Consider the following 13061-nt stretch of genomic DNA (forward strand, 5'->3'; position numbering starts at 1 on the left):
AATGTAGCAGTGTCCAGTGTTCATCCAAGTTTATTGGATTTAACAAGCTATGAGGGAAGGAAGAAATAATATTCCAAACCCAACTTTGTGCGAGGGTCATTAACAAGCCTTGGTGTTCTAATCCAATCCGTTGTTCAATGAATAAATTAACAGTCTGTACAGTAGCTCTATATGATCATTTGTGTAGTTTGTTCAGCACAGGTTACTAAAAACTCACTTGGTTTCCACATAAAAATGACAGATAAAGGCCAAACGTCATCAATTAGGAGAGGATTTAATGAAGACAAACTGATTTTCATGTACAGAAATTATAAATATTACTAAAGCTATAGTTTCACCCGGCTCCAGCCTCTCATGGGACCAATTAATTTAATCGTAATTTCAATATAAGCCAGACATTGATAAACCAATTCAAAGTGAACTGAAAAATCTATAGACTCCAGAGTGTGTCCATTTTATCTCCATTTTATCCCCCCCCCCCCCCCCCCCCCATCATGAAGTGATATTTACATGACACTTTTTCAGAAACTCAGTTACATAAGAAAAGTGTGGTAATGAGGAAACTTTTTTTTTTCAAATTGGAGATATGGGGAAAGAAACTTATTTTTATGGTCATTATACTAATGCACAGTAAAATTGCCAGCTGGCTCTATGATTTCCCATTGCTATCCTTTGTCAGGTTAGTGTAAAAACCGATGCATTCAAACATTAACCTGACAAACCCACACTCTGTTTCATTGTTTCTATGTGGTGAGAATTAAAGATATTTACTAAACTGACTGACCAAGAGACAACTTATGCAAACCTATCTTAAATTCACTCACTAAAGAAAACATAATTATATTCCAAAAAGTTTAAAAGTAACAGAATACAAACACTCCAACTGTTAAAAGATTTCATATTCAGGAAAAATAATAATAATCAGCTTCACAAAATAAAGTATTACTGCATTTAAGGCGTTTAAACAAATCTGCCACCGTCATTGATCTGGTCAGGGAAATCGTACAACTTTAAAGCACAGGTTTTTATCAAATATGTAGAAGAGATGCAGAACAACCTTGTTAGAAATAAATAAATAAAAGACATATCGAACGACTTCAGGGTTACAATATTAAGGCAATGTTCTGGGCGTGTTCTCGTCAGCTTCTCACATTATCCTAGGCGTAAAAAAACAACAACTAAAGTTCAGAGTTAGCCTAGCCAATATGCATGTTTAAATTAGAGATGATTTCATGGTTATCCTTTGTGCACCCTCACCACCTAAGAGAGCTGTTTATTCTGTCTTTCTTTAACACCCTGCTGATCACAACAAGGGGTTTTAGCTTTTCTGGTTGAAGAGAAACAGGATTACATATGCGAGCTAGAATCAGAATCAGGATCAGACAGCTGCCCTAGAAGTGGGGGAAAAATGACCAAACATTTGTGTGGGACAATTTCATCAGTGCAATACACAAAAACAAATACAGCCTGTGGCATAAGAGCTCCCTCCCTCCCTCTCTCTCTCGCCCTCTCCCTCCCTCCAGCTTGTGGGCAATGAAAACAAAAAAAAAAAAAACAGGTGCCAGGCAATTTTTAAATGAAAACAAAAAAACAACTACAAAAACTATGGAAATCCAGGACATACGAGTGTGTGGGGGTTCCCACAGGTCACACGTCAGCCTAGTGAATGTAGGCCCTGTAGACTGCGGACATGTCGTTGTCTGATTGGTCCAGTGCCTTTGCCCTTTTGTACACCTAAAAAGCAGGGGAAAACAAACAGCAGCAGGTGTAAGGCTTTGCAGCGGTGAGTTCAACGGTTACGTCACCGGTGTTCATCCATTCACGGACACACACAGTTGGACAGGTGCAGGGAGAGAAAGAAGCACAGGACTCACCTCGTTGGCGGCTGCCGCCATTGGGGTCGGGTGGTTGGCCATGTCCCCCATGGAGATGGCCAACCGGAGGTCCTTCTGAATGTGTTTCAAATAGTAGTCGGGCTTGAAGTTGCCCTGCAGGATGTCTTCAAAATGCAAAGGGGAGCGAGTTAGTCAACATGTGTAATAGGGGTCGACTATTGTTTTATTAGTGGTATTTTATGAGGACCTACTTTGGCATTTCTGATCCACAAAGGTGCTGGCCATCTGTCCCTGGCAGAGGATGTCCAGTAGGGTCTGTTGTGATTGGCCGGTGGCCTGGGCCAAAGTCAGGCCTTCAGCGATTGTGGCCATGAAGCTGCCCTGCACCATGTTCAGGATGAGCATCATCTTTGCTGCATTGCCCGCTTCACCTGAATTCAAATACAATTGATTACAATTAATAGGGGTTAGGTTGGTTGGCAACTCAAGTTGGCAACGCTTTTTTTAATTAAGTTCCTTTAAATTAATTACATTAATAATTAAATTAATTTTGGATTGATTAATGATTCATGTTGTGTTATCATTGCAATCACAAATACCCTGCAACTGATTGAGGGAATACCTGTTGAATTATTTGGCCAGAGAACAAACTTAGGTGACCAGAAGTTGGTCGTAGATCTTTCATCATTCTCTTTTTCTCATTTAATGTTTTGACGAAGCCAAGCATAGACGACTAACAAAGAAGACAAACGTATGTCTGGAGATGGGACTGGAAGGCCCATGGCGCTCCAATCAACCAGACGTCATCCACTATTGTAATTGGGTCGTCACACGACAATGAAACCGTTGATCAGCAGGTAAAAGGTCTTTACAACACGGGACATGAGCATACCCAGAAAGAAGGAGCTCTTGCCCATGGCCTGGAAGCAGCTGCTGCAGTCCTCGTACACGCTGCGGTCGCCGGCCGCCAGGATGACCAGCATGCCGTCGTTGGACAGCTGCTGGCTGCCCGCCACGGGGGCCTCCAGGAAGCGCCCGCCCCGGGTGGTGATCGACTGTACAGAGGAGCACATGTCAGCTAGGGGGGCGGGGGGGGGGGTCGTGCACAAGTACGTGCTAAGGCAGAGCGTGCAATAGAAAATACATTTAGAAAAGTAGATCGAAAACTGAAACAATTTTATGAGACGCCCCCTTGAGCTGTTTTTTTAGTGATCAACATTACAGAGGATGATCCGAATACAAGTCAGCTATTGGGTCGTACAAGTACGGGCTGAAGGAGAGCGTGCAATAGAGAATACATTTAGATGGAACACCGAAACGATTTTAAGACTTGAACCGTTTGTTTTTTTGCGTGTACCTGCGAGAGTTCTGCAATGGTCTCGGGGTCTACCGTGGACATCTCTACGTAGCACTTCCCAGGTCTTATCCCCTGCAGGACTCCGCTCGGGCCCAGGACCAGCTAGAACCAAGGGAGAACAGTTTTACATTATCCTTTGAACCTGTAACAAGCGGTCCGTGTCAAATGCTGGCCTTCATGTCAGCCCTCATGTTCATAGGTGATGCTTACGTCCTTGGCCGCCTTTGGGTCGGAAACACAGGAGAACGTGATGTCGCACATGGAGACGACCTCGGCGGGGGTGCGCCCTAGCCTGGCCCCCTCCTGGATGAACAGGTCACACTGGTAACCCAAGAGGGGGCGGGCGTTAGCACTGGTGTTGACCAAACAGACACGGGTATAGGTAGGTGGAGTCACACGATCCTTCATAACAATAACCCAAGCCCTTTGATAACCCCAGTCACAGCTTCCTCTATAACCCAGACCCTTTAATTACCCCAGTCACAGCTTCCTCTGTAACAACAGACCCTTTAATTACCCCAGTCACAGCTTCCTCTATAACCCAGACCCTTTAATTACCCCAGTCACAGCTTCCATTGTAACAACAGACCCTTTAATTACCCCAGTCACAGCTTCCTCTATAACCCAGACCCTTTAATTACCCCAGTCACAGCTTCCTCTGTAACAACAGACCCTTTAATTACCCCAGTCACAGCTTCCTCTATAACACAGACCCTTTAATTACCCCAGTCACAGCTTCCTCTATAACACAGACCCTTTAATTACCCCAGTCACAGCTTCCTCTATAACAACACAGACCCTTTAATTACCCCAGTCACAGCTTCCTCTATAACACAGACCCTTTAATTACCCCAGTCACAGCTTCCTCTATAACACAGACCCTTTAATTACCCCAGTCACAGCTTCATCTATAACAACATAGACCCTTTAATTACCCCAGTCACAGCTTCCTCTATAACACAGACCCTTTAATTACCCCAGTCACAGCTTCATCTATAACAATACCATAGACCCTTTAATAACCATTCACATCCCCCTCTATAACAATACAATAAACCCTTTAATAAGCAGTCACATCTTCCTCCATAACAAAACCATAGACCCTTCAACAACCACATTCACATCTTCCTCTCATTAATTATACTTATTATGGGTCTGTTCCTGTTTTGTATGTCGGACTTGTTCGTCGTGAGCTAAGCCCTTGCAAACCAAAGGCTGCTGCCTCCTATGGGAGGCAGCAGCCTTTGGTTTGCAGGGGCTCAGCTCACGACGAACAAGTCGTGAGCTGAGATGTGACTGGGGTAATTAAAAGGTCCTGTGCCTCCTACGGGAGGCAGCAGCAGACTGACCTTTTCTGCGGTGCGGTTCCACACAGTGACCACGTGGCCCATCTTTAACAAGTTGGAGACGATGCCGCTTCCCATCAGCCCCAGCCCTAGGAAACCTATCCTGGAGAGAAGAACGTCACAAGGAAAAGCCAGCGGCTGCATCAGCAACACGGCCTTCCCTTCCACTGAACACGTGTCATGATTAATCATGGCATCTTTGACATTTGATTTGATTTATTTCTGGATCAAGACGCTAAAACAGTAATCCAAAGGATGACATGCAAAAGTCAAAACCTTTTTTCCAGCATGGACATTGAAAATGAAATAAGATGCTTTTGGTTTGCAAAGAGAGTATTAATACCGTTTATCTGTAGGTGTGATGCTTCCATTGATGGCGGTGCTGTCTGCTGCCTGGATGGATGTGGAGCTGGTGTCCTGGACAAACACCAGTGTCATGCTCCGTAAGTATGACCGCAACTTATTATCCCTTCATTGAGCAAGACACTTAAAGATGGTCATTCTTCCCTTTCGTGATACGTTGAAAGAAAAAACGTAATTTCTTTACCTCTTCAATAATTTTCAGACGCTTGCTGATAGGTTCCATTGAAGACGCAGGCTGGAGGAAATGGGGAAGTTTGGATGAAAAGGCTTGCAGAGGGAAACAACCCGTAGACACAGAAGAGGGAATGGCTGTTGAATCATGTGTTCAGAGGATACACAGACACTTTCACACTAGAAACTCTTGGGTATCTTGTTAATTCGCTCACGGATTTGAATGAACCATGAATGCTCATGAACAAGCTTTGATGAAGCCAAGCATATGTGAATATAAAAGGAGATAAATATGTCTGGATGTTAGACTGAACAGAAAGCTTATTATCTTTATATTGTAACTTGGTCATCATAACCAGGAAATCACAGATTAGGAGTAAAATGTACATCATTTAAATTGGATTGTTCAAAGTTGAGTGAGTTTTGATGTGATCTGTTTGATTTCATTGGCTATAGCATGGGGAAACTCCAAACTGATATTGATGCTTCAAATCCCAGTTAACAGGACCAGAGAGGAAAGTGAAAAGAAGACGTGTAAAACAAAAAAAACCTGTTTGTCTTACCTTCTCAGACTGGCTCAGGAGGAAGTGGTGGAAATGTGGGTCATCCTTCACAGGCTAAAAATAACAGAGTTAGAATTAAAAAGACGTCTCACAGGGCAAGCATTAACCCCACTCGCATCAAATATATATAAACCTATGTTCAGGAATAATAAGGGTATTATCTTACGTCAAACCTGAATGAAAAAGTAACTTCAAATCATGCAGCCTTTTACAACAGGGTACATCGAATGTCAGAATAGGGTGGGCTGAAGCTGGGGAAAGTAAGTTGGGAACTTGACGGACAAAAAGGCACATCACCGCACTACAATGCAACTTTAGACATGGCTTGAAAACCCTTGCGGTGCTTCAAGAATGCCTGGGGAAAAACAGAAGCGGTACACTGGGGTGTCGCGCGTACACCCATACGAATCACAGCAGATATGTGTTTATTTTCAATGGGGTGTTTTGCATAGTTTGGGCAGCTAGGCTACCTATGATAACATGTTGCCCATGACACATGTTGGAGCCGATAGGACATACAAACATGTGGTCAAGACCCAAACAAACCAAGAGTAGACACCAGGGTTGGCCACGTATTGAAGGTGATGGGTTATATTTTAAGGGAAATCAAACAACGTGACAACCGACAAACCCGTTTATCAATGTCAATGAGGAAAAGCTGGCAAAACACCCAAGCTGCGCCAAGTTTGGGTTACAATTCAATTGCACCGTTGACATGCCAAACCAGGCCAAATGTATTCCCTATATCCCTCCTGAAATAAATTATTAAAACCCTCTGATTAGTCACACAGAAAACCCACGGTGACACACTTCAGAATGGTGACCAACGTCTGTATAGCCTCCTTACGTTCCTGTTGTCAGGAACAGAAAAGAGCAGACGAGTTGGAAAGGAAAAAGGGTGCAAGTATCCCAGTGGATTAGGGTAAAGCCAAAGTGTAAAGTCAACGGAGAACAGGAGCAAGGCAAGCAGGGCGTTGGTGGGAAGGGGGGGGGGGGTTTCACCTACACTGCTTTTCCATTTGAATCCTGAGACGGCTCCTGTGCCCAGCCTCTCAGCTGTGGAGGACTCTGGGTCAGAGTCAGTTAAGTCCTTTAAGGGAGAAACACACATTGACCTCTGGATCAAAAAGGCACACCGTGAGACCTATGGCCGCAACAGGAGTTCAGGGATGTTTCTCGTTGGGGCAGGGATTGATTGGTCTTGACAAAAACACAAGTCTATTCAACCCGAGTGCTAAAAAAGAGGGTTGTAAATCGATTGCACTTTGAAGCACCGTGTTAGTGTTCACATAATCATTTTTAAGGACCAGGAGAAGGGGAGTGGACTGACAAAGGTTTGACATATTTTCATCTGCCAAGAGTTCACTTTTGGACAAGCAAAATATCCGCGCTGGCCTGTGCTCACACTAGGCAATCTCAACTGGGCCTCTTGTACATACGTCATCACGTCGTAATACATCATCACCAAGCGTCCACTGCTTAGTAGAACAACACAAAGAACACAATTGACACTTTACTGACTTTGTTGCTTATTTGGAGCTACTCAGATACCGCCCTCTCTCACTGTGCGTTTTTATACTGCCAAATAGGCCGTTTTATGAAACCCTTTTTTTACGGCACGGTCCACATGTTTACACTCCCCGAGGACCCTGCACACATTGGCGGTTGATTGGGTCTCATTCTGTTCTAAATGCGACGGCGCCGCGGTTCCGGGGGGGGGGGGGCTTGGGTAGAGGTGTTGCGACGCTGTCTCCACAGAGACAACGCAGCGATATGATCATGAGCTGGAGAGAAAGTGAAATCCGCGAGCAGCTGATCATGTGAGAGAAGGTGATGCAATTGTATTAAACAAAGACGTTGAAAGATCAGCAAATAAAGAATATGTTGGCGTTTTTGCACTTGTAAATAGTTAAGCTTGTTTGCATGCGGATGACTTCATTCATAAATAAATCAAAACATTCGGGAGTATGCAAATTACTCTAATGAGGTCTAGACTCCATGCGCAGCCCTGCCTTCTCCAGTGAACCAAGAAAACCTGCGCCATGACGAACGGGGGACTTTTGATCAAAAACTCAACTATCGCACCAACGTGAACCCGCTTTTGAACCACCATGTTTATTGTTCAATGGGGTAGAAGGGTCGCATGGACTATACGTCAACCAGCTCAGGTTCCGTAGCCGTGCATGTGTGCGTGTCGGCTCATTAGCATCTGTACCGTGGCCTGAGCACACCTCTCCGAAGTGTGCTCAGGTCACGGAATTGAACTGTACTTACACTGTGAACTGTACTTACGAACTGTACACTAGCCAAACGATCTAGACTTTAGGGGCGCAGAGGTGTCAAACGGACTTGGGCACGGTACAGATGGCCTAGTGTGAGTGCGCCCTCAGATAACTTAGTTACTATAGTTATCTTCTGCTTATATATCTTTGCTTGAAACACAGCCAATAAAACAACAGCTAGACTAATGCAAAGTCAATCTGAATATTCCGCAGATACACAATGTTCTAATTACACATCCATGGTACACACCAAAGTAACTTGGTATACCTTAGAGCTGAAATAACCAACTGAGTGCAATGTATTAAAACCAAAGTGAAAAAGACAAGCTCCCAAGTTTCAATTTAAGCAATGAACATAGGGGGAGATAGTTCCTCAGCAGCAAGAAGAGGGATGACCTGGACTGGGTGTGTTATGGGAAAGACCTAGCTGGTAAAATCGTAGCACGGTTGCCGGAGCAAACCTTATCTGTTGGATTGCCTATTTTGCTAAAAAGTGCTGTGAGATGGACTGGGCACCAAGCTCTCAGCCAATGTCATGGCCAGCTAAATTGTTTCATGATTTAACAGATCGAAAGTAATACTAGAGTAAAGTGAGATGTTTATGCCTTGGAGAGTACCTGAGAACTGAACTATAAACGTTAAGACATGGGAGTAAAGACATGGGTACACCATGTGCCGCATCCATTGAAACTACAAAATCAACGCCAAGACACTGCACACCATGGGGCAGGTAGTAATCGTTTACACCGGTGTTTGATTTACGTGTACGCCTCACAATCAACTACATTTCCGAAGGCCCATGAGTGATGCAAGATCTGCATTTGTATCGAATACACCGTTCAGAAAGCCAGTGTGGGTCAGGTCATATTCTAAACCACATAAGAGCAACACTAAACTTGCAGAAGTAACGCCACTTGGTGAGCCCCCCATGAGAGATTACCAAAGACCTCTCTGTGTGTGTCAGCGCCCCACCAACCTTCTCAGACGGGTCCCTCAGGGCACTCAGATCTTCATCGTCCTCCTCCAATATTTTAAGTGGTTTGTTAGAAGTCTTCTTTCCCTTTGTTTCCCCTTTCCCATCAGAGCCCTGTCCGGGAGCAGAATCAGAGATGATTGTTTTAACAGGAGTAAAACAATAACCCTGGACTGGATTGGACGTGTATTGCAAGGAAGTGGTGAGGAAGTGACTGAAAAATATACTTTTTACAATATTTCCATCATAATGAAATGAGTCAACCATGTTTTTTTCATGTCATTTTCAAAGGGCTACTCGCAGGTTAGCATGCAACAGTTAAACGGTCATTTTTGGGACTCTTTTTAACACAACATATGCAGACCAAAACTTTTGACGTGACGCAACTTGTTGATAAGACAATATTTAGAAGAAGAATGAATGGTAAGTAGATTGAGCACTTCACAAGCATTGACTCTGAATTAATTAAAAGGTATTTTTTTAAAGCAAGATATGTTGACACATTAGTAGCACACGTCTCCTGGTCTTTCTGTAAGAGCGATGGTCTCCTCACCTGTTCCTTTCCTTTGGCCTTCTTCAGGAAGTCTTCCACTGCATCCACTGCCTGCTGGAAACGTTTGCCTTTGTTGATCTTGATCATCTCTTCTTTGTGGGGGTGGTAGGGCTTCAGCTGTTCAATTTTGATCCATGCACTGTGAAGATCAAGAAAACACAAATGTTTGGAATCGGCAAAAACTTTTGAAATCCATTTTAGATATAAAAAACAAATGGGAGAAAGGATCACCCCTACCCCCTTCTTTACACTTACTGGTCTTCTGTTCCGAAGAATTTCACAAAGTGGCACTTCTTTCCTCGGGGCTTCTTCAGATCCTTGGGGGGGCTCACTACCTGATGTGTGCAAATGCGATATTGACACCATTGATCAATAAATAACCGTTTAATAACACAGGTAATCACATCAAAGCGAGCTCGCACTCAGCCACTATTTGTCTGCTGATAAAAGTGGAAACTGCTTACCTTCCCCGGCCATGGTGGGTAGCGTCCAAGTTTTCCCCTGTATTAAAAACACACAAAACGCTTTCAACTTATTCACCTTGACCAACACACGTAACTACTAGATAATGTGGTTGTCGGATAAACACGGAAGCCCAGCCACTCGAGGGTTAGGAGGAAAGCTAACGATAGACAACATCCGTTTAGCTAGTTAAGGAAACGCAACAACTGTGGGGTAAGTAATCCTCCACATGGACATCAAAGTAATAATAAAAAGCAGCGGTGGATTAAACAACGCCGAGGTAAACAGAGAGACAACGCTGCGATGACATAAACGTTCACAGTTAGCGACCAGTCGGACTCTCAGATAGCGACCAAAGATTTACTTATAACGTTCACCGACCACAACCACAACAGCGATACGTGCAAGTGGTGGTCCCGTGCTACGCGACGGCTTTAACGCTAACCAAAAATAAGAATCGCTTAAAAAATTATTGCACATACACTTGGGGCTAGTGAGTCTAAGCGATCGTGTAATAAATGTAATCTCACCAAACTAGATCACCAATTCTCAGATGCACGGTCGCCATCTTGCACCTTTACTAAAAACGTCGCACTGAATCAGGGAAGAGACGAAGACACGGTAACGACATGCGTCACTTCCGCCCTCGAAATGCGCCAATGGGCGACTGCGGTCGTATTCCATCTTATTTTAACAGTCTCTAGCTTGATATTATAGGAATCAAGAGTCAGGTTGTCCAACATTGGAAACAGGTGAATTATACCTTGTTGGGAGTTGTGTCATGTAATGTTACAGGTAGGATTGTAATATCAAACTCAACTCAAGTGGATATCTCCACAATTTAATATGGTTTGATTCCATTGCATTTCATCACCTTATATTGCCACCCTATATAGGTCCATTGGTATACTTTGCAGCCATGAGAAGGTGGAGAGAGGAATGCCGAAGTTTGTGATCTTGCACCCATCTCCATTCCCTCAAGCCTTTAGCTGTATTTATTATTGCCTTTTAGGATGGTGTCATGACTTCTAGGGATAATGTCAGAATAATATATTAATAATCACATATGATAATGCTTATTACTTCACTGTTATTTTGTTGTGCCTACTGGTACTCTCTGCCATCACAGGGAGTACAGATTCACAAGCTTGAAGGGGAGGTGTGCAGGCTGATCAGGAGTGTTACGTTCCCATGTATTTGTGGGGTTCTGGTTTTCCACCGTTTCTGCTTTCCTGTCCCTTTCCTTTATTTTAGGACTACAAATATGGCTGTTCTGGAGTCCAGCTGGTTTGATTGGTGGAGGCTAACCAACAGGGGCTCAGCCATTTGCTAAAAGGCCTCATCGGTTCACTCTGGACCCTCTCTGATGCTCCATCAAGCTCATGCCTGCTTTTCACAGGCACTTTTGTGTCCCTACTGTTAGCTGTGTTTGGGCCTGGTTAGTTGCCACTGTGGCATTTGGTCACTTGTTCTGCTTTATGAGGTGTTTCTACCTGTTGCCATATTTAGCCTTATGTGTTGAAGTTGCTTTGGGCCAGCCTGTGGGACGCTGGTAAGGGTGAGTGGCCTCGGTGCCTCATTTCTTTCCTGTTTTTGTTGAGCAAGGGAGCTAGACATATCTTTTTGTTTTTCTTTGGGGCAATTAGACTTGTTTTTGAAGGTCACCCTGATGATGTATAACTTCTTAGACCCATCTCAAGCTTGATATTATTTTGTTGCAATAAATCCTTTGTTTTGAAATCAAGTGACTGTACTGTTTGAGTTGGCTTTATGTTACCTCCTCTATCCCCTAGACTTGAGGGTCGTTACAAGGGCGATTCTTGGGCAACCGCATACCAGCGAGGGCCATCATGGATGTGCCTCTCAGGGAGGTGGTCTATGGAGAGGGGCATCAGTTGGCAGGTGAAGACCTCTTCATTGTAGCAGAGGTTATAGAGTATTCAGCAGCAGAGCTCCCGGTTTCAACCAAGAGAAAAATATTTCAGTTGGTATATTACTCTGCAGTGTAATTATTATCTCATCTTTTGACAGCCTGAGATAAGTCTTGTTTGATACGATCTAATGCATTGAGCTGTTTTTATTTTTTTTACGATTGCTCAGCTGTAGAACCGTGAGAACCATTGGCCTGTTCTGTGAGTGTTCCTAATTACTTTAAAGTCAGTACGCAGTTGTGTCCAGTACATTATTGTCCATTAGTTAATCACTGGCTTTTGCTGGGAAAGAGTTGTGGTTCTTTTTCGAAATTCTCATCAAGTTGTCCACGGCTATAAGCCCAGTGCATATTTATAGTCTCAATCCAACTTGTGCTCATCCATATGTGTATAAAACCGGATTGATTGTGTTCCTTAGCATTGGTGTATCTATATTGGCACAAAGCACTCTAAGGAGAGAGTGAGAGAAGATGTGTGCAATTAAGATGCAAGTGCAGTCTTGTTTGCCATTATCTAGTAGTCTAAATAAGGGACAAAAAGAGATATTAAAATAAACTTTTTACAGAATATTAGCTTTGCATTTGCATCCCACAGATGTATTTGTTTTATTATGATTAGCCTACAGCCTCATAAGATGCTCACCAATATATTTGATTCAGTTCATAATGAACCATAAGATGATTAATCACTTCATTGTTGTCAGTGATGTACTTTGCAGTTATGACAAAGGGACTCAAAGTACAGCAATACTTGATATTCTTTACAATACATCACAGAATACATGTTTTACTATTTAAAAATGTTGTCAATGCTATATAGTTTCTGGTGCCCTCAAAATGTGGAAGTATATTTAGTAATATAATAAAAATAAAAGCAGAAGTCTGGATAAATGACAAATATTATGCGATACCAATATACTGTAATTGTACAAATCCTACTTGTCAGTGCACATCTTAATCTGTCCCTAAATCTAATTTGATTGTTATGGTGAGATCCAATGGTTTCATTATAAAATGAAACATGAAACTCACTGCAGTTAATAATGGGGCAAAGAGCTTGACTTACAAAGATAAGGATAAAGCGGTCATACTGCAGTGGACAAATAGGCTTAGGTGAAGGCAGATTAACAACCACACAGACTAATGTGAGAATGTTATGCACAAAAAAAGTATGTATGAGTAGTCAATTTTCCAAGTCCTTTGCAATGCTTGTGGAACATGGGCGT

The 13061-nt window shown here is 43.1% G+C and overlaps 1 protein-coding gene across 3 annotated transcripts; it reads right to left on the reverse strand.

Annotated features, from left to right (window-relative positions):
- Positions 1-495: 495 nt before the first annotated feature.
- glyr1 (glyoxylate reductase 1 homolog (Arabidopsis)) lies at positions 496-10498 on the reverse strand. Of its 3 annotated transcripts, XM_079746523.1 has the most exons (17): positions 10436-10498; positions 9908-9944; positions 9699-9778; positions 9444-9582; positions 8894-9004; positions 6642-6725; positions 5636-5689; positions 5086-5136; positions 4882-4955; positions 4542-4641; positions 3403-3513; positions 3193-3294; positions 2728-2890; positions 2087-2266; positions 1875-1999; positions 1625-1734; positions 496-1391 (listed from the first exon to the last, which is right to left on the reverse strand). In XM_079746523.1, the coding sequence occupies exons 1-16, from the start codon at positions 10471-10473 to the stop codon at positions 1660-1662; spliced, it is 1524 nt and encodes a 507-aa protein (XP_079602649.1). In that variant the 5' UTR covers positions 10474-10498; the 3' UTR covers positions 496-1391; positions 1625-1659. The 3 variants fall into 3 exon arrangements, with proteins under 3 accessions (XP_079602649.1, XP_079602651.1, XP_079602650.1); XM_079746525.1 differs by having other exon boundaries at positions 496-1734; positions 10436-10496; XM_079746524.1 differs by lacking the exon at positions 6642-6725 and having other exon boundaries at positions 496-1734.
- Between the last annotated feature and the right edge of the window lie 2563 nt (positions 10499-13061).

The sequence above is a fragment of the Pollachius pollachius genome, assembly GCF_949987615.1.
Source record: "Pollachius pollachius genome assembly, chromosome: 11".
Taxonomy (NCBI): Eukaryota; Metazoa; Chordata; class Actinopteri; order Gadiformes; family Gadidae; genus Pollachius; species Pollachius pollachius.

Coding starts and splice junctions, on each gene's coding strand:
- glyr1 (XM_079746523.1), bottom strand. CDS start 10,473: ATGGCGACCGTGCATCTGAGAATTGGTGATCTAGTTTG. Junction 5,137..5,635: donor TCCTGAGCCAGTCTGAGAAG/GTAAGACAAACA, acceptor CATTTCCTCCAG/CCTGCGTCTTCAATGGAACC. Junction 1,735..1,874: donor TGGCGGCAGCCGCCAACGAG/GTGAGTCCTGTG, acceptor CCTGCTTTTTAG/GTGTACAAAAGGGCAAAGGC.